This window comes from Aspergillus vadensis (assembly GCF_003184925.1).
Source record: "Aspergillus vadensis CBS 113365 unplaced genomic scaffold BO88scaffold_37, whole genome shotgun sequence".
In the NCBI taxonomy this organism is placed as follows: domain Eukaryota; kingdom Fungi; phylum Ascomycota; class Eurotiomycetes; order Eurotiales; family Aspergillaceae; genus Aspergillus; species Aspergillus vadensis.
The window spans coordinates 138973-161326 of NW_020292075.1; the positions used below are offsets into that span (position 1 = coordinate 138973).

A 22354-nucleotide genomic window follows, 5' to 3' on the forward strand; every position below is an offset into this window, starting at 1 on the left:
ATCTATAAAGTTTACTCGCCCGCCGAACAGCATCAAGTCTGATAATATAAGAACAGAGAATAATGATAATAAAATTAATTTATATATTTTCTAACTATTAGAGCCTGTAGTAATATTAATATTATTAAATCTAATATTCTGCTAGTTAGCAGAGCTAACTATAATAGCTGAACTGGAATCTACTCTATTATTTTCTGATATATTATTATTATTTAAAATATTATTAGTAAAAGATCTATTATTCAAAGCTCTTAATTTTTATAGATTTTACTAGAATTAATATCTTGCTTATATTTTATTTTTAATTTATTCTTAATCAGTACTCAGTAGTGGCTTATTAATATATATAGAAAAAATATAGCCTGTTTTTTTATAATAATAACAGATTCTAATCACTATTAGTTCTTAGTGAGCAGTAATAGAGAACTGCTATTACTATATAAATTATTATTATAATTAAAACTGACTAATTTAGAGTCTTTAGCCCTGTAATAATTTTATCTTTTCTAAATATTATATAATACTTTTTAATATATTAATCATCCTTTTATTCTTAATCTTGATACTGGTAATCTATTTATATTTAGATCTATCTTTGATAATGCTCTCGGTAATATTAATAATATTTTTTAATAAGATATTTTTCTCCTGACATATTTATTTTCTAATAATTATGTAAAGGATATTCTTAATATTCTTACAGTTTAAATTCTTAATAAAAATATTAATAATTATTAATATTAGTAAATTCTGCTTCTTTAATAATAGTATATAGCTGATTTCTAATATCTTTTCTATATATTTCTTAAGAATATATTATCCCTATCTCAGTACTATAATTTATTTTATAATATTTTTAATTAACTCCTGCTTCTTTGGCAGAGAGAATTATATTTTAAAATATTTAGATAATCTTTACCAATTCTTCTGAATCTTTATTTTTAAAGTATTAGTATATCTGAGAGTCCTATTTTAAAGCCTGATTATTAAGATAATAATAATTATTCTTAATCAGTTCTTATCTGATAGTCCCGCTGATAATTATATTAATTTATATTAATTAATATATAGATTAATATTCTCGCCGGCCCTGCTAGTAAAAATAGACTAAATAAATACTATTCTGTTTCTAGCCTGTAAGGTGTTATTAATCTTTGTTAATAAAAAAAAATATAAATATAAATAAAAAGATTTTATTTTTATATAAAATATTATATCTGTCTCTGTATTCCCGCTGGGAGTAGTCTCTATCTAACTAGATATTAAAGCTAAGTTATTCTCTGGACTTACAGTAAATACTAATCTATTAAATATCTAATAAAGATTCTTAAATAAATCAGTATAATTTTCTTAATTTATATATTTAAACATCTCTAGTATCTGAAGACTTAATATTTAGTTTTAACCACAGCCAGTATTTCTTCTTTTTCTGTATATTACCAACTACTAGGTCTTTAGAGATTTGCACAAAGCCCTAGTCTAGTTACTAAATATTTAACTATTTAAATGAAATGATAAAGAACTGCTTGTATTCAATATAACTAATTATATTAAAAATAAAACTAATTAGAAATCATAGAGAAGAAAACCAGCAGGAATCCTTACTTCCTTTACCATTGCTATCCTACCAGGAACGGCAGGCACTTCCTGCTTATGTGATGAGGCAAGCGCCCGACACTACCACACTAAAAACCATGTCACGGCAATGGTGGGCGACAGGAAAACCCCATATTGAGGGAGAAAGAACAATAGCAAGGCGGTCTGGTTTTTCCCGCCACCACATTGACCCGAGCCTCAGTCAATCCAAACATCTTATTTACTCTTGACATTCGATTTGTTGCTCTCTATAGTTTCAATTATTATACTACTAGTAATTCATAATTTATTATTACTTCTTTGTCTACTCATAGCTACTGATTACCATTAATCTATACTAGTAAAATAAATAAGTTATTATTATATATTCTGCTCCTACTTAGTTTTTAAATTTTATTATATTAATAATATCTCCTAAGACTTTTCTCTCCACACAGAAAAATAGTTAAAAAATAAATTATTTTAATTACTAGCTGTTTTAATAATAGTCTCAGCTCTTATCTTGCTTTCTAATTCCAGGCAGCTAGATAACATGTCTTTGCCATAGCTTAAAATTTGTCTAAGCTTAAGAAGACTAAGAAGTCAGGTCTTAAAGTACTTTATCTTAATATTTTATTTAATAACTCCATCAGTAAGTGCATTGCTGAGGTTAGTAAGCTGACTAGCAGATTATTTAATATATTAGTCAATAATACAGGCGCTGGATATTTAATACCAGTCATAAATATTAATATTTAAAAGAAGTATGATCTTTTCGAGTTTAATATCTGGTCTATTATCAGTATAATACAGGTATTTCTTTTATTTTTTTATATAATTAACTCACGAAGATGGTATTCTGCTTATTAATTATAATTTTTTTTCTAGAATTATTACAGCCATAGGCCTCTTTACAGATATATATAATATTTTTAAGGCAGCAGCAGCTAGCTTTACAGAGAATTTATAATTAAAGCTACAGCTGTGGAATATTAAAATTATTAATTTATTAACAGATGCTGTCTAATTTAATTTTTATATTAATATATTATATTCTGAGCTGCCGCCAAATTCGCTCTTCAATATTGCCAAGGATATCATTGAACAAGCTATGGATAATTCAGATAATTCTGGTAATACTGATCCAGCGATATGGGCACGTCAGGTTGTGCAAGAACTCAGCAAAAGTAGCCCTGCGTATTGGATCTGGCGAGGCAGGTTCTCGACATTGGTAAGACTGGGTAACATCCTTCCACTGGGGTTCTTCGATCGCATAATGAAGAAGATGGTAGGGCTTGACTTGATTCAACAAAGGGTCAAGCAGCAAGAAAGATCGTCTTAAAAATCGCTATAGCTATAGTGACGGATTAATATGCTAATTGGGCCTTCGGCTAGGCCAAACAAGACATACCCCCTCTTTGCATACATCACAGTGAACAGGGAGGGCAAGAGGCTTATGGCTCCAAATGGCAAGGATCGACTACGGCAGTATGGCTACCGGATGCTTTATATTGCTAAAATGTCACCTTTTTCTATCATGTTATATTCATAGTAAGGCCCGAGTGCCGAAGACCTAAATCTATTTCCAAGACGGACTCAGCGTGTTGGGATTCATCGGTAACCAACAAGGAAGCAAACTCTTAGTAGTAGAACACCCTCAACCTACTAGTGTTGGATTTGTAGTAGCTCATTGGACTTGCAATATTAGGGTACACCAATTATTCCTGGTACTATAATGATGTGTACACCTAGAAGTGGTTCATCTCGATGTTCTGTCCCGATTACGCCCAATCTTCTTGAGTGCCCGGATTAATCAGTTGTTACTTCCTTGGCATGCGGGGTTACAGTGATATGGCTATCATTAGTACACATCTATCGTCGACCATTTGTACTCCTTTGCCTTTTGCCCCACATATACCGTAGTGATGAATGTGCTTTTTGAACGCTTACCATGCGATGAGGCCAGTCGGATTGTATTGCTGCTGAGTGTACCCAATCACTTCACTGCCCAGAATGCTATCTCATCTGCAATGGGGAATCTTTTCGCCTGCTGTCATGCATACTCCTTCGGCCCATGGCATGAGGCGGTGAGTCGGATTACTTGAACCAGTGGGAACCAATCGATGGCTCGACCCAACGCCGCTCTCGTGAGACTCTCTGGTTTCAGTCAGCACGTTCTGATGAAACCCGATCGGAACTGTTGTTTGAAATAGGGTAATCACTCTGGGTCGCAGCTATGAGTATCTCGCCCCCTCCCACCCCTCCATCAAGGGCCCCAACGGATGATGAGTGGAGATTTGAAGCTATTACACTACCCTGCGAGTGGATCGAGGATTACCATCCAGGTGGTTATCACCCCGTCATTCTCGGCGACACTTTCAACAATGGTCAGTACAAGGTTATTCGAAAGCTCGGTGAGGGCTCATACTCAACGGTTTGGCTCGCCCGTAACAAGAAGTGAGTTTATTTTCAGTCATTCTACTGCGCGATGTTCTAAATGGTCCTCATTGATCCCCCTCCAGAAACACTAGATATGTCGCTCTGAAGATTCTTGTATCCCATCATTCGGAATCGACAACCGAGCTAGACATCTTACAACACATCACTAAGGCAGCGCCAGTAGAAGCTGCCCGCCACATCACGGGATTGCTAGATGAGTTCGAACACTCTGGCCCCAATGGTGTGCACAAATGCCTTGTATTTGAGCCTATGGGCCCTAGTGTGAATTCGATGGTCGAAGAGCTACCCCAGTTCAAACCTCGAATGTTTGGAATGAAGATACGCTACCCGCTTTGGATGGCGAAGAGCATTCTGAAGCAGTCACTGGAGGCTCTGGCATTCTTGCATCGGAACGGTATCGCGCATGGAGATTTCCAGCCAGGAAATATACTGTTCGCCCTTAAAGATGTCGACTCAGCGCCAGAGGACGTGCTACGGCAAGAGGAAGATATAGAAGCCAGGTCCGTCTCGCCCCCAGTAAAGAGGCTGGATGGCAAAGAGGATAAATGGGCACCTCGATATCTTAGCGTTGCCCAGCCTCTGTCGCCCTTCACACATTACGCTGAAGGCTTTAAGGTCAAATTGTCCGATATGGGCGGCGGTCAGTCCCACTTGATTCTAATATTCATTCTATGCTCCTTACGATTATTACTTGTACTCATTCTTGCCTATCATGAACAGCATATTTCTTTTCAAAGCCCCCAGAAAAGCCCGTCACTCCCCTTGGCCTTCGGGCTCCCGAGCTTATTCTGACTGGAGCCGTTAATAACACGCTTGACATTTGGAGTTTCGGCTGCCTTATTTTTGAGCTTATCACCGGAGAGCCGCTCTTCTGCGTTCCAGGATCCGAATATGAAGATGATGATCATCTTCTCTCCCTTACAGAACGGCTCGGTGCCCTTCCTGATGATTTATTCGTGCATTGGAAGACCTCCTCGCTTTACTTTACGCCTGAGAGGAAGCTGTTCAACTGTCAAATCGGAGGAGTCGGTCCGGAAGAGGAACCACTTTTGGTGGATCAGATATCCATGGAGGAGCAGTTCGACTCGACGGAGCCGGAGATTGATTCGAAGGAAACCGACGAGGTGAAGGGACTCATTCGATGGATTTTACAGTATGATCCTGCAAAGAGGCCATCTCCGGCCGAGATACTGTCTCATCCATGGTTCCGCAACATTGATGTTGGGCGAGTGTAAGGGAGTCATTGACGGATAATACTTGGCTTTGCTGTTCTTCTCTCTCCCAGTTTCTAGTTCTTCTATTGTGATCTTTCATTTTCTGTAGTAGACCGCGGACAAATATAAAAAGAAGGCTCCGAGCGAGCATACGAAGCCCATAGCTTTGCTCTGGTCTATGGGCGTGGGAACGCGCAGTGGGTATTCCTTGCATGCTCGAAAACCTTCACTACCAAACTTTTGCTAGTGTAATCTCTAGAAATGAGCTATCCTTACTCATGGCAGCTGTTAGTTACTGAATTAACCTCTCATTGTAGTATTACTACTGTATGTACTTTACCCCCACAAGCGGACCCCTTCGTGAGAGCTGTTGATCACTTCTTCAACACACGTCATTTGAGATGCACTCCATTCTCACTTCTTACTCATGGCGAAGTACGTGTATGGAGGATACCCGCACCAGGCACAACTTGTCTCTATTAGAATGTACATAACTGTGGTACCTAATTGTGCTATGATTTCTCTTAACAAGTAAAAGCATCTTTTGAACGCAACGGGTGCCGCGTCAATGTCCCAGGTTACACACTGTGGCGCAGCTTACGTGCTGCTCAGAGTATTACCAGCGTTAGAAGGGACACTACTCTCAATCGAAGATGCGGACGCAGCTGAAGCAATGGTCAAGTTTTCAAAGTCGACAAAGAATCCATCGTCATCGTAGTCGAAAGAACCAGAGCTGGTGTAAGCATTCGTGACGCAGTCTCTTCCCAAGTATGTCTCGCATTGGCTTAGATCAGCTGACTCGGAGCTGAACAGCTGGCCGACAAAGCCGCTCTGTACAATCGTGGGGACATTGTTGAACCAATTGCCTTCGAAGAGTCCCATTCCGTTATCGGTGCCTTCGATGGCGTGTCCGCTGTTATCGGCCCAGACATTGTTGACTGCGTGGAAGAGTGTATTACCACTGAGGGCGGGACTGCGGCCGGAGGTGTAGTAGACGTAGTTCTCTGAATTTGTCATTAGTTCATCTCCAGGTTCAGTTACTGGGATGCAGATCCAGTCATTTTAGACTCACTGTAAAAAGTGATGAGATCACTAGAGCCGACCAACTCGAGGCCCCAGTACGTGTGTCCATCACAGGTAGCAGAGTAGTCGGTCTTCCCGTTGATAAAACTGTTGGAGATTGTAATGGCATTGTCGCTCTCTTGTCCAAAGCTATAGTGCTGACGACCTAGGGATGAAGTGGTGACATGGTCGATCCAAATCTGGTTGGTGTCGGAGAATGTAAGAGCATCACCTCCCCAGACATATTTCGGGTTGAGGTTGGTGATTTCGATGTTCTGAATGATGATGTTGGAGACACCCACGAACCGCAGACCCTTACCATTGAGCACAGCGCCTGTTCCTTTGCCGACCAGAGTTTTGTCTGAGGCGACATTGATGCCCTCGTATCCTGCAACGTCGATGGTCACGTCATAGGTGGAGGTGTCACCACATCCACCAAGCGTGTTAAGGAGGGCCTGTCCGCCGTTATCGGGAGTGCACTCGTAATTGTTACAGGCCTGATAGGTTTTGGTGCCCTCAGAACCCACAAAGTCGAAAGTGCCCTCTATCACAATGTTCTGGGGCGAAGAAGAGGTGAGGTACTCTTTCAGCTCGTCGATCGTTGTCGGATACACAGGAGTCGCGTCGCCTCCTCCCGTCACGCCCGCCGCGAAGCCGGGAGCACTCCCAGAGACAATGGAAGACTGCGCTGCCTTAGAATGATGCGCGAAAGCCATCAAGGCGATAATGGTGGACGGAAGGTCGGGCCTCATATTGAAAGCACGGTGTATGACCAGACAATTAAATTCTCGAGGTAGACAATGTGAGTAGTGGGCGGTGGTCCCTACAACGCATTTATGCTACTAGCTTGTCGAGGAGGAGATATAATTCAGATCTCTGGGTTTGGGGGACTGTTGCGTTGACCTGCTATATTAAAAACATCATCTGCTGGCCCTACATCCTGTCATTTCCCGCACAAACCTTTGATTGGGTGTTCGAGCTAGATCCACCAACAGGATTGTAGCGAGTGGGCACGTGTTCTTCACTAAACATATCAACTGCCAGGATTGATATCATGTCACTGGAATTTTCGGCCAGTCACAGAGTGTCAACCAAAATAGCATAGGGGGTTACAGCACGATGCGGACAATGCTCCGTGCCAAACACCGGATCCCTCGTGTCGAGTCCCGGAAACCCGTTGTCTCATCCAAGCCCCCACTCGGCACGGAAGGTGTCCAGTCTGAACGGAAGAACCCCCTTCCGCATTGAGCTCGACGTATGTTATTGATGCACAAGTTTCTGTTACAGCTATACTAGTCCCCCGCAAAAACACTCGAAGAAGGTTCGATCAACAACACGTAACACATAATCAGTAGTATGCTCCGATCGTAGCAAAGATAGGATGGCTCTGTAGTATATACCGTAACGGTCAGCGGGGCGCCAAGCAGGGGGACCCTTACCGAACTGACCGGCTCAGCGCCATATCAAACCTAGCGGCCTATAGTTGTTTGAGCATTGCCCACGCGATCCAAGGAGAGCTTCTCCCCTTTTTTATTATACACATCATATTTTCGGGCGCTTAATTTTGGCATTCATCCGGTCGCCATTCTCTTCATATCGTTATCTCTGAGCATACACACATGAGCCGCCGGGTACAATCACTTGTATGTTAATATTACTAAATAAAAGACTGGAGGAAACTTTGAGCAGCAGCAGACGACTACACGAAATCCGGTACTCCACATAGAAACAACATAAGAGCCAAGATGTACCTAGAAAGCTCCTGTGGGCAAAGCATGTGTCACAGTGCCACAAGTTCACAACCCACCCCTGATATTGTCGCTATCGCGCCTGATCGGTCAACGCCGCCACACAGTCGGACACTCCATCCAACTCGGGAAAATACAGCGATGATCTCCTTCCTCCCCGTTCCAAATGCGCCGTCATATCGGGCTATTATCGCTTTGTCGAAGTCCAACCCCGTGCCAATGCTATGTTTCATGTGGTCCTTTGTCTGTAAATATATTGCTCGCTCGGAAGCTAGAATTACTCCGATTTGCTGAAATACTCCTAGAGTGGACAAGTCCGGACTCCAGGAAGCATAGTGATGTGTACTTCAGAGCAAAATCCATAACTAGATATTGGCCAACTATGACCTCCATTATCCTAAAGAGCCAGTTGAAGAAGGGATTTCATGGTCCTTGCCAACCCGACCTCCTCAACCAGTCCTCGAATGTACTAGCCCGCACCCCAAGATCCGCCCAAGAACAATCCTCCTTGGGGGTCATGGTCCCATAGCAAATCTTCTCATCTGGCGCAACAGCAATCCATTCCATCATCTGCCTGATATCCTCTTCATACCCCTTGCCAACCGTCCTTGCAACTGCAGCACCCCAATCATCTAGACTGATAGGATCGAATATTGCCGATTGATGTCGCACGGTCGAAAAAATGGCCGGAAGATCAGCAAAACGCATCTTGGAGCTCACCACTGGGTATACTTTAGAGGCCGTCTTTTCGGGCCCAAGAGAAAACACTTCTACTTTTTCGACGATTGTTAGCCACCACCGTAACATATAACGAGGATAGATTGTGGTATTGTATCAAACGTGCCAGCTGCATATATACCGATATCATAGCTCGGATCGGTCCAATCTGCGGTTTTGTTCGGGGGGACCGGCGGACAAAAACGGACAATCCCATTTGCTACACAAGGACGATGATTAATATTGCCGCAATGCTAAATGTGGAATTGAATACACCTACCGTTTCGCCGGCAGTATTGCACCCATTGTACATTCGTGTAAAACAGCCCTTCGCGCGGCACATCTTATAAGCCTAAATTCAGGCACATCGGATCATCTGGGGATCAGCTACTCACCCGGCCGCAAAGCCGTCACAGCAGTCAACTCGCTCTTTGCGAGTTGCTCAATTTGAAATTTATGATCGAAATGGAAGACCTTTTGAAATTGCCCGTTGCTCGCGTCCGCCAGATTGGGTAGACTGCTGATAACAAAATGACGCACCTCAGATACTTTGGCGGCGGCCACGATGTTTCTTCCCGCTACCAGCTCATGCTCGAGGTCCTCTTCGGTTTCAATCATTTGCCCGGGGAGACGATTATTTGTGACTGCAAACACGCCCCAGACCCCGTCGAAGGCACGCTCTAGGCTTGTGACGTCATAGACGTCGCCAGGCACGAGCTGTAGTCGGCCAGAGGCTTCTTCTTCTGGATAGACAGCGCGGAGTCGTTCCGCTTGGGGGGAGCTAGGATCGCGTGTCACGGCACGGACGCTGAAGGAGGCTGGGTGATATGGATTTTTTTGCAACAAGGCGCGGACGACTCCGCTCCCTTGGTTGCCCGTTGCGCCCAGCACGACGATAGTGCGGGTTTTGGTCAATGTTGTCATGGTTGAGGGACAGGTGTTCAGCTTTAGGATTGGTGCGAGTTCACGGTCAATGGTGGGTGTAATCCTGGAGGGACAGTTGCGATCGAGAAGTTTCGTGGCCATGCCCGACTCAGCCTTAGCATCTCGAAGAGGATGATTTGGCCAGTCATTGTATACTAAGTGGAAACCAAGCGCGGTCGGAATTACGGAACAGGATCTGTATATATCGAGGCAAGTATCTTGAATGTGCGGGTAAACTCCACCTTTAGACCAACCAGGGAGCGATTTGATGGTGGACAAGGCAATGAACTGCCTGAAATTATATGAATCACCCCGATTCTCCCCACGGAACAGGGGGAGACCCTAATAATGCTGCTTACTCATATATCCGGACACTAAGGGACTAGCCTTGCCGAGGATGTGGTGAGCAGGTCGGTTGTGGGCAAGCGATTTACTGCCGATAAAACTTCTTGGCGATGCAATGTGATTCTGCCTTATGCTTACGTTTGATGAAGACACCCGTGTTTTGCAATTGTCTCGTATATTGGGCAAGTGATATGTAACGGATTTGTAGTCAGTAGTACAGCGATGGGCCAAATCCGATGGGCCAATCCATAAACTAATCCGCTGAGTGAGAACCTAGTAGCACTTATATATAATTGGATCCTCAACTGCGAGAATGTATAACACGAGCTTCGCCCGGAAAGCGGCATACCTCCCGCTCTATACCACTTAGAACATGATCTATGTAGTTAGCCTCCATGGCACCAATACCTAGGTTAATGTACCTAACAGGTTGCTTTGTTGCTCTCGTGAGTATTATTGTTTTCAATAACAGCAGAACATTCGTAAAGATCAGCCCAATTTAGAGTCAATTGATATGATGATAATTTACGCCCGAGCTGCAGTAACCCATTGTAGTGGAGTTACTCACCAGGGGGCTCTACTGCGCGCAACCAAAGGATACATGGTCCGAAAATGACGAGATGGTTGGCTTCCGGGTGATAATAGACCTGGCATAATGCCCATATCCGAACCAACAATTTGCTTACCATGCTGGCCAAACAGCGGCCGTTATATTATTCGCATCCGCTATGACTCGAACAACCCGAAGGGCTAATATGACATTTGTAGTCCATAACAGACAACACTACATTCCCCTGTCGTGGATGATCGATGGACGACAGTGAAGCCATGTCATGCGTAACAATCTTTCCTGACGCCTATGGCAGTGAGCACCAGTAGTAAATGTATTCTAATCCTTGATTATCCAGGGCTATCTATACTGGACGAATGATGGACATTGATATTCAAGCTCGTATTAACTACCTATGGCGATAGATGCGTCTTACTGATGTCCACTGAGCCCTAACCCATTCACATGAAACTGAGTGTTCATGTCCGAAGTTGACGCGTTGCACAGAGGTAAGTTGAGGTGCCTAAATTAGATAGCTGTGCAGAAAACTTGTAATGTGTTCAACCCTGTAGACAGGGCTGTGAATCTGACATACTGTGCATTAGATGATAGATATGTTTGAGATGTAACCTTAGCATATGTAGCCTCTGTATGTAATTGTTCTGAGCCCTTATCAATGATGTATTCGAATATTGCTTGTCAAAGTCTGAGAGGAATCGTTTCACTCAATCACAGGTTACGGTAATTTGACGCGGGAATGTGATATTGCAGTGATGTAGTGTCCGTATATGCCCAACTCATCACAGTGATAAGCCTTTGCGGTCACATGTCTGTCATTGGATGGGATAAGGGTGAAGAATTTTCTTTATTGTGGGATAAAGAGTCGGCGCACTAACTGCTAGAACGAAAAAGATATATCGCGTCTAGTCAGACTACCAACGAAGAGATTACTGTCCCAACATATAATGACGATTCTGTTATTCCGTAAGACTATATGTATATCACACATTAACATTGCTTTAACAAATGCTGGTTAAGTGGCTTGTACTATAATTGCTTCAAGAACTTAGGTTGCGTGACAGTCTGGCCTGAAACGGTCTGTGATTCGAGGCTATTGCCTGGCTTCATGAATTGCATTTGGTCTGCTGAGGAGAAGGGCGGAGTAGTGAGAAATGATATAAAGATGACCGGATTAATGAAGCGGTAGTACGCGGGGCTTTTCTGTCCGCAAAGGTCTATTTCTTGCTTCCGTAGAATTTCTGGAGGCGCTACCGCCACAACAGCCAGGCTTTCTCCACACCGGGCTTCGCTCATGCCACAACCCTCCGTCTACCCTATAAGGCAAGGTTTGCTCCCTTTAGAGTATGGCCTCTTTAATATACCTCACCGCCTTCTAAATCTGGTATTTTATTGCCTGAGATGCTGAAGCCATGCCTCGGGGATAAAATCCCTAAAAGTACTGGGCGGTAGGACTCTGTTTGGTCTAGAAACCAAGCCTTACATTAAATAAATTGGATCTTACCTTATATAGTAGGCAGAGGGTGTGGCATGGGCGAAGGCTGTATGTGGAGGAAGCCTGCCTGTTGTGGCGGTAGCGCCTCCCATCAACATTTGCTTATTATCTGCTGGAGCCACGGTATATAATATGACAAAATTTCGCCTTCGCAACGGACATCAATATGTACGAAGTCTATGTACTGATGCAGTAAGCTCGGTTTGTTCATTGCAAGTCCACTCGAAATTCCCTGGCCCAGAAATAAGAGTAGCAGCCAATTGACGGATGACTTGGCCATGCGAGCAAAGCACCCGCATAGCTTCATTAATAAAATCAGCGAGACAGATAAAATGTTTCGTAATCTGTTTCATGGAAAAAAACATTTATATGAGAAAGCGAGTCGAACAGAGTTGACGCGGGCAGCTGGTGAAGAAGGAAAAAAAAAGAAAAGAAAAAAAAAGGTAAGAAAAAAGAAAAAAACCGATAACAGATGATCGATGTCACTTGCGGGTCTAATATTGGATTTGGTTTTCAAGCACCATAGGTTTCTATTGCTCTTGTGACTAAACTGGCAGGTGTCAGAAAGAAAGTTAAAGGATATTGAGTATGGGGCCCATATGTTAATTTGGCCGAACTTGCAACAGCCACAGCAATTGCGGAAATGATAACAGGGTCAAGATCCAGGCCTGACCATCACTTGATTAAACTTGGTACTCCGATCCATAAGTCACTTTTTTTTTGAATGCTTAAGCTGTACATGCTCTTGCTAAAAGCCAACGATTGATGCCGACCTACACATATTGGGTAATCAGTTCTGTTTGATGAGGTTTCAGGCCAAGGATTGGAGTAGCCTAGTAGCAACATGCTTGTGGGGCAAAAGAAGAACCCACCAGATCCCCGGCAGATCGCATGCCGCTTGGTGCTTGTAGTAGCCTATTGGCCTCAACTGAGGTCGCTGAAGGAGAATTGGAGATGCGTGCAGGCTGGCGCTTGCATACGCAATACGTACAAGATCGGCGCAGGACGGCCTTCCCGACATGGCGCAACCATTGGATGGCTACATACATTTTATTGTTTTGGCATAATCATAGTAACGGAACCCGACAGCTACGATCAGACATAGGCCTGTCCTAATAGTGTGAGATTTGTCATCTCCAAGAATGTGTGCCATTCCGAGAAGAACACAGAACCCCGAGGTACAGGTAGGGAATTGAAAGTATTCATTTCAGAGTCAAGATGACCATAGCAACACCCAAGCCCCCAACATCACACCATTCGGCCGAGATTGTTCATGCACTCTAGTACTGCGTATGCATTCAAGGGTGTTTCGGGGTAAAGGCCGGGGCCCTCCTATCACTCACTACACCCCCTCGGTTATTATCCTGTAGCGCGAAGGGCGGAAAGAGGTAGGGGCTGGCCCATTTGGGACAATGCAGCGCTTCAGTCCAATAACAGCAGACATAGGACCCCACTGGTAAGTTGAAATAGCGTCTAGAAGACGTCTCGTCATTTTACACTGCTCTACATCTTGAAATCGTGCACGCCTGCTCTCCTGCTCGGAAAGTCCATCATGACGAAAACCAGTAGCGATGATGTATCCCAAGCTCAGATCCCTCTTGCCCCTTCCCAAGTCAAACCACCACCCGACGGGGGGCTCAAGGCATGGACCCAGTCTGTCATGGGCCACCTGGTATGTTTTAATACCTGGGGCTATCTGGCCAGCTTCGGCGTCTTCCAATCCTACTACCAGAACGAGCTGGGGGTGTCTGAGTCCGCCATCTCGTGGGTGGGGTCCATACAAATCTTTCTCATCTTCTTTGTCGGCACCTTTTCTGGCCGCGCCCTTGATGCTGGCCTATTCCGTCCCGTCTTCTGCGCCGGCGTTCTCCTGCAGGTGCTGGGGGTCTTCATGACCTCGCTCGCCACCAGCTACTGGCAGCTCATCCTGGCCCAGGGACTCTGCACGGGGCTGGGAAGTGGCTTACAGTTCTGCCCGACCATGGGCCTCGTGGCCACGTACTTTGACCAACGACGCGTCTTTGCGGTGGCATTTGCCCTAGTCGGCAGCGGAACAGGGGGCATGGTATTTCCGGGATTGGTGAAGGGCTTGCTCCCGACGCTGGGGTTTGGCTGGACGATGCGTGTGGTGGGATTCGTCATGCTCGCCACCAGCTTACCAGCCATAGGTCTCCTACAGACACGACTTCCGCCGCGCAAGTCCGGGCCCCTGGTGGAGCTGGCTGCCTTTCGTGATCCCGTGTACACGCTCTTTATTGTGGGCATCTGGCTCAATTTTTGGGGCATGTATTTCGCCGTCTACTACTTGGGAGCGTTTGGACGTACAGTCATTGGCTTCAGCTACTCCGAGTCAACGAATCTGATCATTGTGTTGAACGGCGCGGCCGTCGTGGGTCGGTTGGTCCCCGCATATTTAGCGTCTTTTCACCTGGGCCCGCTCAATACTATTATCCCCCTGGCGGCGGCCGCCGGTGTGTTGATGCTCTGTTGGGCGGCGGTCCACTCGTCTGCGGGGCTGTACGCCTTTGCAGTGTTGTACGGATTTTGCGCCAACGGACTACAAGGCATGTGGCCGCCGACGCTGTCAAGCTTGATTACGGACCTGAGTAGGGCTGGAACACGGATCGGCATGGGCTTCACTATAGTCAGTTTCGCGTGTCTGACAGGGCCGCCATTGGGCGGTGCCCTCGTTGCCAAGGCACATGGTTACATTGGAGCGCAGATGTGGGCGGGCGTGGCCATCTTGCTGGGGTCCTTGGTACTTCTGGGTGCGCGAACAGCCAAGGTGGGCTGGCGTATTCTAGTCAAGGTGTGATTGGTTATGTTTGAGAACGAAGGGAACCCGGTGAGCTTGTTTATGAGAAGGCTTGGCAGACCGAGAGAGGAAGTGAGAGAGACAGAGAGACAGAGAGAAAGTGAGACAAAGGACAGGAGCAAAAGCGTGTATCTACAGTTTCTGGCCGAAGAAACACCGTAGTAGACTAGAGAATCAATTAAACGACAACATAACCTACGAAGTCGTGCTCAGCTCTGTTGAAGCCCGTCATCCGATTCATTTCCTCCCAAGTTCCGCCCCCTCTAGTCGTCCAGGCTTCCTGAAGGATTCCCCAAAGGATTTCACCCCGGCCGCCAAGTCGCGACTTCTCCTTGGCATCACGGTCATCCCGGGCTTTAAATGAGATGCGTGACCGACCCATGCGGAGGACGTTGTTGCCCTGTGAGATCTGCACCCCGACTGCATCTCCCCGATCTTTTCCCCTCATCTGTATAGCTGCATTTTCTCCCGTGCATGAGGGGAAGGCCAGATGAAGATGAGAAAGGCCAATCATCAATGGCCCTTGCCACACGAATCAATTTGAAGCTACTCGCATTCACAGGAGTTTATGGCGTGCCTGACTAGGCAACAATCTGTAGACGCTAGCACGTAACTAACCGAATATTGCTAATGCCTCAATCGAAAAAAAGCCCTCCGCTGACACTGGTCTCATTGGGAACTCGCGTAAGCAGCCCATAACGGGCGAAGGGATGTAGGGATGTTGCTCATTTGACTTACGAGTGATGTGTTAAAACGCAAAATATTGTGGTAAGTCCTCCGTTTGTTGCTCTCTCCAAAAGCACTGAAGATTGGCATGACGTATACACGGGGATTTTTTTGGGTCCACGAAAATTCAAATTTAACGACTGTGCTTTTCTTGGCGTCGATGAATTGAAGATGGGAAACCACTATTGGGACAGATGGGCAATATCCCCGCATTTGTCCGTTCATGCTTAGTTACGCTACAGTCTATCTATTTTTGTCAACGCCCACTGCACTAGGTCACTTCTCCGTGCTTCTTGTGTTGGCTTAGCTCGCCCTCTCGCTCACCCCGACCGCGGCTACATCCGGATGTGAAGGCCAAATCCGAGCAAAGCTGCATTTTATGCAAGGCAGGCTGGCCAAGCACTAGGGTGGAAATTGACCAGCTCTGTGCAGCACTCACGGGCCCGATCGACCTTGGTGGTGTGTCTCGCGGAGCCGATCTTGTTGGTTCGGAGTTTGAGGAGGACCGACGATCTGTACCTGTTCTAGACCCGAACTTCAGGCTAATAGACAATGCTGTTTTCCCAGCTTGCCAAGAAAGCACTTCTGCAGGATTGAAGAAGCCTAGACTGGGCCCTCAAGTAGGGCTGTGCCAATATTGCTCCTCAGTCTTGATTATGCGGGGCCTCATACACGATGTCGGAAGGATCGCAGTTGATGAATCCAACTCAATTTCATGTATTGATTTGAAACCGATATTAGGTTGCCGGATGACAGTATAGCTATACGCTGTGCAAGCATGGGACAGGACCAGTTCTGCCGTATAGCGACCACCCGCAATAGTTTCCTGTGGCCGCTTGGGCGTATAGGGGTTCCGAATGCATCTTCTGACAACTTCATCATAGCATGTTCCTGGCTTAGCACCTTACCATCTTCCTTTGACAATATAGGGTCCTAGATTAGCCTCTTCTATCCGTGCTGCTGCGTAGTACCGAGGCCAGCCACGTGAGCCTGTATAACGCCCTGAATTACTTATTCCTTTGTTACCGCTGTAAGGCCCATTTTCGTTGCGAGTAAGTGCTGTATGCTCACACACGATGGATTCAACCACATGCATCCTGCCCGGCGCGCATCCTGGGTCAAACAATAGAGGGTTACATTCTAGTCCGGCAGAGGGCGTACCCGGGTGTCGTGTAGGAAAGTCCACCAGTCGCTGAGCAGAACTGCGTCTGGCGTCATGGTGATTATGGGATTCGATTTTGTAATACAAGTTGTTATTGCCGCCAGCATCATCCCTCTCGGCAGGGTTTCCCTTTTTTGAAATGGTTACTCGTGCTCGTCATCCGATGTTCTCATCACAAGAGAAAGATCGGCATGCATTGGTGACGCATTCATTGCGGATTCATTTCTGATTCTTCCTCAGCTTACCGCTTGGCAATATAGACCGGCAGCGGAAATCAAGGATGAGGGGGCCTTCGAGCTCCATGCATGTTGCAGATGCCCACGAGTTGACAGCCACATTGTGCTCGGACGAAAGGATCTTGGCTCTTGTGGTCAGCTGTATAATGTGATTATACCGTGAGATGGGGTTTCAGAGGGAGCTTGAAGGTGATTGTGGGATGGGCGTGCAGCTTAAGCTAAGAATAGCCCTCATCGTCTGCCCTGTTCGGGAACAACCCGTTCTAGTAGATTGATTGGCTATCCACCATCCTGTACTCAGACCTGGGAAGGATAAATACTTTCTTCACGAGGGGATTTGTATAGTCATCTTTCTCAGTAATCGAAGAATCACTCGTGCCTGACATTTCACAATGGGCTCATCGTTATCCTCGGTTGCCATTTCCTCTACCGAAGACATTGTCATAGTAGGCGCTGGCGCCAGTGGCATAGCAGTCCTTCTTCGCTTGCTTGAACATGCTAAGAATGGCAAGAAAATTCCTCCCATCATCGTCGTCGAGAAAGCCTCGCCTCCTGGTCCAGGACTGGCATATTCTGCCGCTTGTACCGGCACCATCTTGAATATGCACACGGACACAATGGGTCTATATTATAACGACCCCAAGCATTTTACCAGATGGAGAAGCGAGCTATCCCGTGGTCCGTTTCCCTCCCGAAGTCAATATGGGGAGTATCTGGAGGCGATGTGGTCTGAGATACTCTCGCAAGCCCAACAGATGGGCTTGGAGATCTCGCTCATCCAAGACGATGTATTGGACATTGACCGTCATGATGATGGGACCTTTGCTTTGACACTGGCAGGTGGGAGCCATCTCTCTGCCCAATCTGTTGTATTGGCGCTGGGAAATTTCACCTCTACCCTCAACACGCACCTACTTGATCAACCGGGCTTCTTTCCCAGCCCGTGGCCGACTTCTCAACTACAGTCCATCCCTACCGCTGCCCCTGTCCTCATCATCGGATCAAGGCTCTCCGCTGTGGACGCTGCGCTGTATCTCTCTAAGAACGGCCATACGGGCCCGATGACCTTCATGTCGCGCAGTGGCCGCCTTGCCAAAGTCCAAGGCGAGCCTGAACCTTTCCCGCGCCGTTACACCCTTCATACCTTGGCCCGAGATCTTGAATCGAACCCAGCGGAAGGTCTTGTCAAACTCACAACCACCCTTATGGATGAGATTGACGCTGTGAACAACGGTGATTGGACCTGGATACAGAAGCATGCCTCACCAAAGGCCGAACTACGGGCAGATCTGTGCGCGGCACAGGAAGGGAATGTCCATTGGCAAACCGTCCTTCGCCACACTGCCCCAGTGATCGAGCGTTACTGGCACTGTTTACCTCTGGAAAGCCAACAACTCTTCATGGCCAAATTTTTCACTCCCTGGATGCGATACCGCCACGGGATGCCCGTGCAGAACGCCCAGAAAATCCTCAGGCTGATGGAAAGCTCCCAACTAAGTGTGGTTGCAGGAGAGGCCGTCCACTGGGATGACGATGAACGCATCTTCCTTGCTCAGACCACTGCTGGACCCATAGAAGCAGCATACGTGATCGAAGCGACTGGGCAAGAGTGCCATCTTGATCGGATTCCATCGCCGCTTGTCCAGTCCGCTGTCCGAAAGGGATTATTCACGCCACACCCGATGGGTGGGGTTGACGTCGACTTCGACACCCTCTGTGCATCAACCCCTGGCCTATACACGATGGGCTCGCTGACACGCGGCACGCATTTCTACGTCAGCGCCATCGATCGAACGGCAGCCCACGCGGCTCGCATTGCTGACGCACTGGTTGGGGAGCCCCCTGCCAGACCTTTACACATTGCTATCTTTCTCGGCTCAGACGTGGCCTCCCACCTGATGGCCAGTGACTTGGTTCCCCGGCTGTTGGCCGAGGGCCATATGCCTTTCCTGTTCCTGACATCCAGCACGGAGACACCTCCCATGGCGGCGCCTGATAGTGGGCCTTTCGATTTGCGCAAGCTAGCATTCTTCGAACGCGAGCTTTTCCGCAAACATCTCAGTCCCAGGCTCAAGGAATACGGTTTTAAGGGCACACGGCACATGACTGTTGGGCAGATGCAATCGACGTATGGGGTTTTTGTGCAAGAAATACCTGACTCGATGGGTACCTCCGTTGCTAAGATGTTGCAAAAGCACTTCATCGACGTGGGCATATCGCTGCCATGCGGCGACGTGCTCAACCAGGGTGTCATTGATTACTTTTCCTCGTCGTCGCATCATATTCTATCTTTGGATGGCGGCGTCCTCTCGGCACCCTGGGGCAACAAGAAAGTAGGAGTCCAATTCGGGTATACCCTCCGATGCCTCCGTGAGGACAGTGAGCTGGGGGATGTAATTGATAGACGCACCTCTCCACTCGGGCACTCCGCCGCAATACTGACAGGTGTGGACAAGGAGTATGCGCTTGGAGTGCAGATAGTCCTTGATGCGATTCAGTTGGTGAGTCGAGGAAAGTCATTGCGCGATATTTCGTGGGATCGAACAAGCCATACTTCCCGCCACAGCTACCTCACTGCGGAAGAGTTGTTGCAATACTGTCATGACCGGGGAATTGATCTGGTGGACAGTGAAAGTGTTGTGAAAATGCTGGTGGAGTCATTTGCACCCCCGGAAAAGAGAGAGGTGCTGCGAAAAGAATTGGACGAGGTGGTGCAAGAATGGTATGTGAAGCAAGGGGTTACAGTTTCAAAGGCATAAGTATTCAGGGGGGTGATGTAGTGTCGAAGCAAGACTCATCGATTAAGTAGCCTCAGTGGAATAACATCTGAACTCAACAGACTACTATGCACAGCTGTAGGTCGGTTAAGTTAACACTCATAGTAGTCTTATCTCATAATATTATCCTCCTCACGCCTCGCCATGGGCTTGCGTACAGTAATTCTAGTAATACTGTCAGCTAATACATAGCACTTAATGTATATAGATGTATATATATATATATATATATATATATGATATCTTTCGAGGCTAGAGAGGGCAATATCGCTGGTTTACTAGTATAGTCGTCATGAAGATGATGAAGGGTTGACATTCGGAGAAATAGTTGTGAATGTGAAACAGGACTCCTTTGTTTCATGGGTATCATGTCTCTCCAGCCCAAGAAAGTCGATTTCATGCACATGCATAAATGCGTCAATTTCCCCTTATGACACGGAATATAATGTTCCGATACAACTGCCAGAAACAGCTTAGCGTGTTTTCCTGCTCTTCCGCTGACAGGAAATAATGAATGGATAAACCACCGATCAACTCATTTAAAAATACTGCGAGCGCCTTCCTGGGAGCAACTCTAAAAATTATGCACAATCGTCGGGCTAAACGCTCATCGCTGGCTTGCTTGCCCTGTCGTGCTCGGCACGCCAAATGTGATGGGAAGCGACCGAGCTGCACCCGCTGTGGTGAGATCGGCCAGCCGTGCAGCTATGCCCCTTCGCGGCGCGGTCTCGTCTCTCGACACCCACAAAGGACAGATTATCCCATGAGCCATGCCAGCCATCAAAAAGGTGCCAGCACATCTACATTTGAGCAGGGTACGATCTCACCTGTTCCAGTAAATCTTCCGTCCATGTCCGTTGTGCCCAATGCCGATCTGGATGGCTGCAGCACCGAAAAGCACCTTTCCCGGTCGGAGAACATTGCAAATGACCCATTGATCCACTCCTACTACAAGAACTTCCACGTATGCCATCCATTTGTCCCACCACGATATCATCTGGTGGAACTATGTCAAGATCCTCGCATAGAGCATGCTCTTACTCCCTTGATTGCCGCTATGCGTTTCATGGGAAATATCTACAGTGCGCGAGAATGGTCGGTCCCGCTCAAAGACACGATCGAAACCGCCCTTGCCCACTTATCGCCGTCTGATCCGATTCAGGTTCAGTGTCGGATCTTGTACTCCGTAGCCTTGTTCTGGTATGACTACAAAGTGGATGCGCTGTCGCAATTGGACCAGGCGGCTCAGATCGCCATTGCTTTGCAGATGTTCAAGGGAGAATTCGCAGCGTCCCAGGAACCGGTCGATCTGGTCTTGAGGGAATCTTGGAGACGGACCTGGTGGACCCTGTACATTGTAGACGCCTACTACGCGGGCACCTTGGGGACGATGAATTTCAGGGTCATGGACCTTGATGCGACCGTTGAATTGCCCTGCGACGAGTCCGATTATGAGTTGGGGGTAAGTGCACACACTCTCTACCCCAATCACCAGTACCAGGGTTGGCTTATGCTTCAAATGGAAGATCATTCCCCAACCTAGAACCCTTGAAGAATTCAATCAGCGCGAGTTCATTCCCGATGATGTCCACTTCTCCTCTTTCGCACACCTCATTGGTGCCGTGCAGTGCGCCGCGTCCGCCATATCTATAACCCCCAAAGTGGCAACCGTGGAAGACTCAATGCATCTGATCCAAGCGGTCGATTGCGGCTTGGATGGATGGCGACTACTATTACCGACAGAGCAGAAGAACGTCATCAAGGCGAATGGTGACATTGATGAGCTCTTGTTCCAAGCACATCTGCTTATTCATGTGTAAGCTTCACATTTCTTCCTCGCATATGTTGCCACTCACCAGCTAGATCCACCGTTGGCCTCCATCGTCCATTGTCGGCCCTCGATTTCAATGCCATCGAGGATGTATCGAGCTGTGCCCGCAAGCCTCCCCGGGACCCCCCCACGCCGGATTTAGTAAACGTCCACACCCTCCGGGTCTTGCGGGCGGTTGAGGCACAGGTCCGTCTTCTGGCTTTACCCGCCCCAAGATTCCACCACACCCCTTTTACTACGTGTATGGTCAGCGAGGGGATACTGGCCCTGCTCTCCGCTTGCCGTATTTTTTTCAAGGGGAAAGACCTTGCCATTGCAAGAGATCAGATCCGGATGGCGCTCGGCTCTCTCAAGGTGCTCGGGGAAGTCTGGCCGAGGACAGTGAGAAATGTGGGCGAGATCCAGACAATTGCTCGGTGTGTTCTGGGACTGGAACAAGGTCCCAATGATCAGGCTATTCCTGGACCCAGTGACCCGTTGTCTTTTGGTGCGCACGGGGTGGATCCAAACCTAGCCACCGACAGTTTATCGGAACGCGACAAAAGCCCGGCTGCTTCTGTCTTCTCTATTGATGATCTATGTGGCTGGTACAACACTGGAGCTGCAAATGATTTCCCATGGGGACTAGGTGCAGGCTTATGATTGACTAATTGGTCGTGACGTAGAGAGTCAAGATTAAGCGAGCTAAGAAAGAGATAC

The 22354-nt window shown here is 46.9% G+C and overlaps 6 protein-coding genes across 6 annotated transcripts; 4 read left to right on the forward strand and 2 right to left on the reverse strand.

Annotated features, from left to right (window-relative positions):
- Window positions 1–3501: 3501 nt before the first annotated feature.
- On the forward strand, window positions 3502–5515 carry BO88DRAFT_398646 (kinase-like protein). Its single transcript, XM_025705331.1, has 3 exons — window positions 3502–4032; window positions 4098–4675; window positions 4756–5515. The coding sequence occupies exons 1-3, from the start codon at window positions 3812–3814 to the stop codon at window positions 5268–5270; spliced, it is 1314 nt and encodes a 437-aa protein (XP_025557497.1). The 5' UTR covers window positions 3502–3811; the 3' UTR covers window positions 5271–5515.
- Window positions 5516–5846: 331 nt separating this feature from the next.
- Window positions 5847–7063, reverse strand: BO88DRAFT_475880 (polysaccharide lyase family 1 protein; the record flags this gene model as incomplete). The annotated part of the gene is made up of 2 exons (XM_025711901.1): window positions 5847–6253; window positions 6322–7063. The coding sequence occupies 2 exons, from the start codon at window positions 7061–7063 to the stop codon at window positions 5847–5849; spliced, it is 1149 nt and encodes a 382-aa protein (XP_025557498.1).
- A 1370-nt stretch (window positions 7064–8433) lies between these two features.
- Window positions 8434–9909, reverse strand: BO88DRAFT_375766 (cinnamoyl-CoA reductase). Its single transcript, XM_025704348.1, has 4 exons — window positions 9172–9909; window positions 9057–9104; window positions 8859–8996; window positions 8434–8781 (listed from the first exon to the last, which is right to left on the reverse strand). Exons 1-4 carry the CDS (start codon window positions 9800–9802, stop codon window positions 8483–8485), a joined length of 1116 nt encoding a protein of 371 aa, XP_025557499.1. The 5' UTR covers window positions 9803–9909; the 3' UTR covers window positions 8434–8482.
- Window positions 9910–13631: 3722 nt separating this feature from the next.
- On the forward strand, window positions 13632–14968 carry BO88DRAFT_398651 (monocarboxylate permease). The gene has a single exon (XM_025705332.1). The coding sequence runs from the start codon at window positions 13661–13663 to the stop codon at window positions 14921–14923; it is 1263 nt and encodes a 420-aa protein (XP_025557500.1). The 5' UTR covers window positions 13632–13660; the 3' UTR covers window positions 14924–14968.
- A 2471-nt stretch (window positions 14969–17439) lies between these two features.
- Window positions 17440–19806, forward strand: BO88DRAFT_398655 (FAD/NAD(P)-binding protein; the record flags this gene model as incomplete). Its single annotated transcript, XM_025705333.1, has 1 exon — window positions 17440–19806. The coding sequence occupies one exon, from the start codon at window positions 17440–17442 to the stop codon at window positions 19804–19806; it is 2367 nt and encodes a 788-aa protein (XP_025557501.1).
- Window positions 19807–20587: 781 nt separating this feature from the next.
- Window positions 20588–22297, forward strand: BO88DRAFT_352743 (putative C6 transcription factor; the record flags this gene model as incomplete). The annotated part of the gene is made up of 3 exons (XM_025703608.1): window positions 20588–21286; window positions 21351–21640; window positions 21688–22297. The coding sequence occupies 3 exons, from the start codon at window positions 20588–20590 to the stop codon at window positions 22295–22297; spliced, it is 1599 nt and encodes a 532-aa protein (XP_025557502.1).
- Window positions 22298–22354: the final 57 nt, after the last annotated feature.

Coding starts and splice junctions, on each gene's coding strand:
- BO88DRAFT_375766 (XM_025704348.1), bottom strand. CDS start 9,802: ATGGCCACGAAACTTCTCGATCGCAACTGTCCCTCCAGGATTACACCC. Junction 8,997..9,056: donor GCAATACTGCCGGCGAAACG/GTAGGTGTATTC, acceptor GTCCTTGTGTAG/CAAATGGGATTGTCCGTTTT. Junction 8,782..8,858: donor TATCCTCGTTATATGTTACG/GTGGTGGCTAAC, acceptor AAGTATACCCAG/TGGTGAGCTCCAAGATGCGT.
- BO88DRAFT_398651 (XM_025705332.1), top strand. CDS start 13,661: ATGACGAAAACCAGTAGCGATGATGTATCCCAAGCTCAGATCCCTCTT.
- BO88DRAFT_398646 (XM_025705331.1), top strand. CDS start 3,812: ATGAGTATCTCGCCCCCTCCCACCCCTCCATCAAGGGCCCCAACGGAT. Junction 4,033..4,097: donor TGGCTCGCCCGTAACAAGAA/GTGAGTTTATTT, acceptor ATCCCCCTCCAG/AAACACTAGATATGTCGCTC. Junction 4,676..4,755: donor ATTGTCCGATATGGGCGGCG/GTCAGTCCCACT, acceptor TATCATGAACAG/CATATTTCTTTTCAAAGCCC.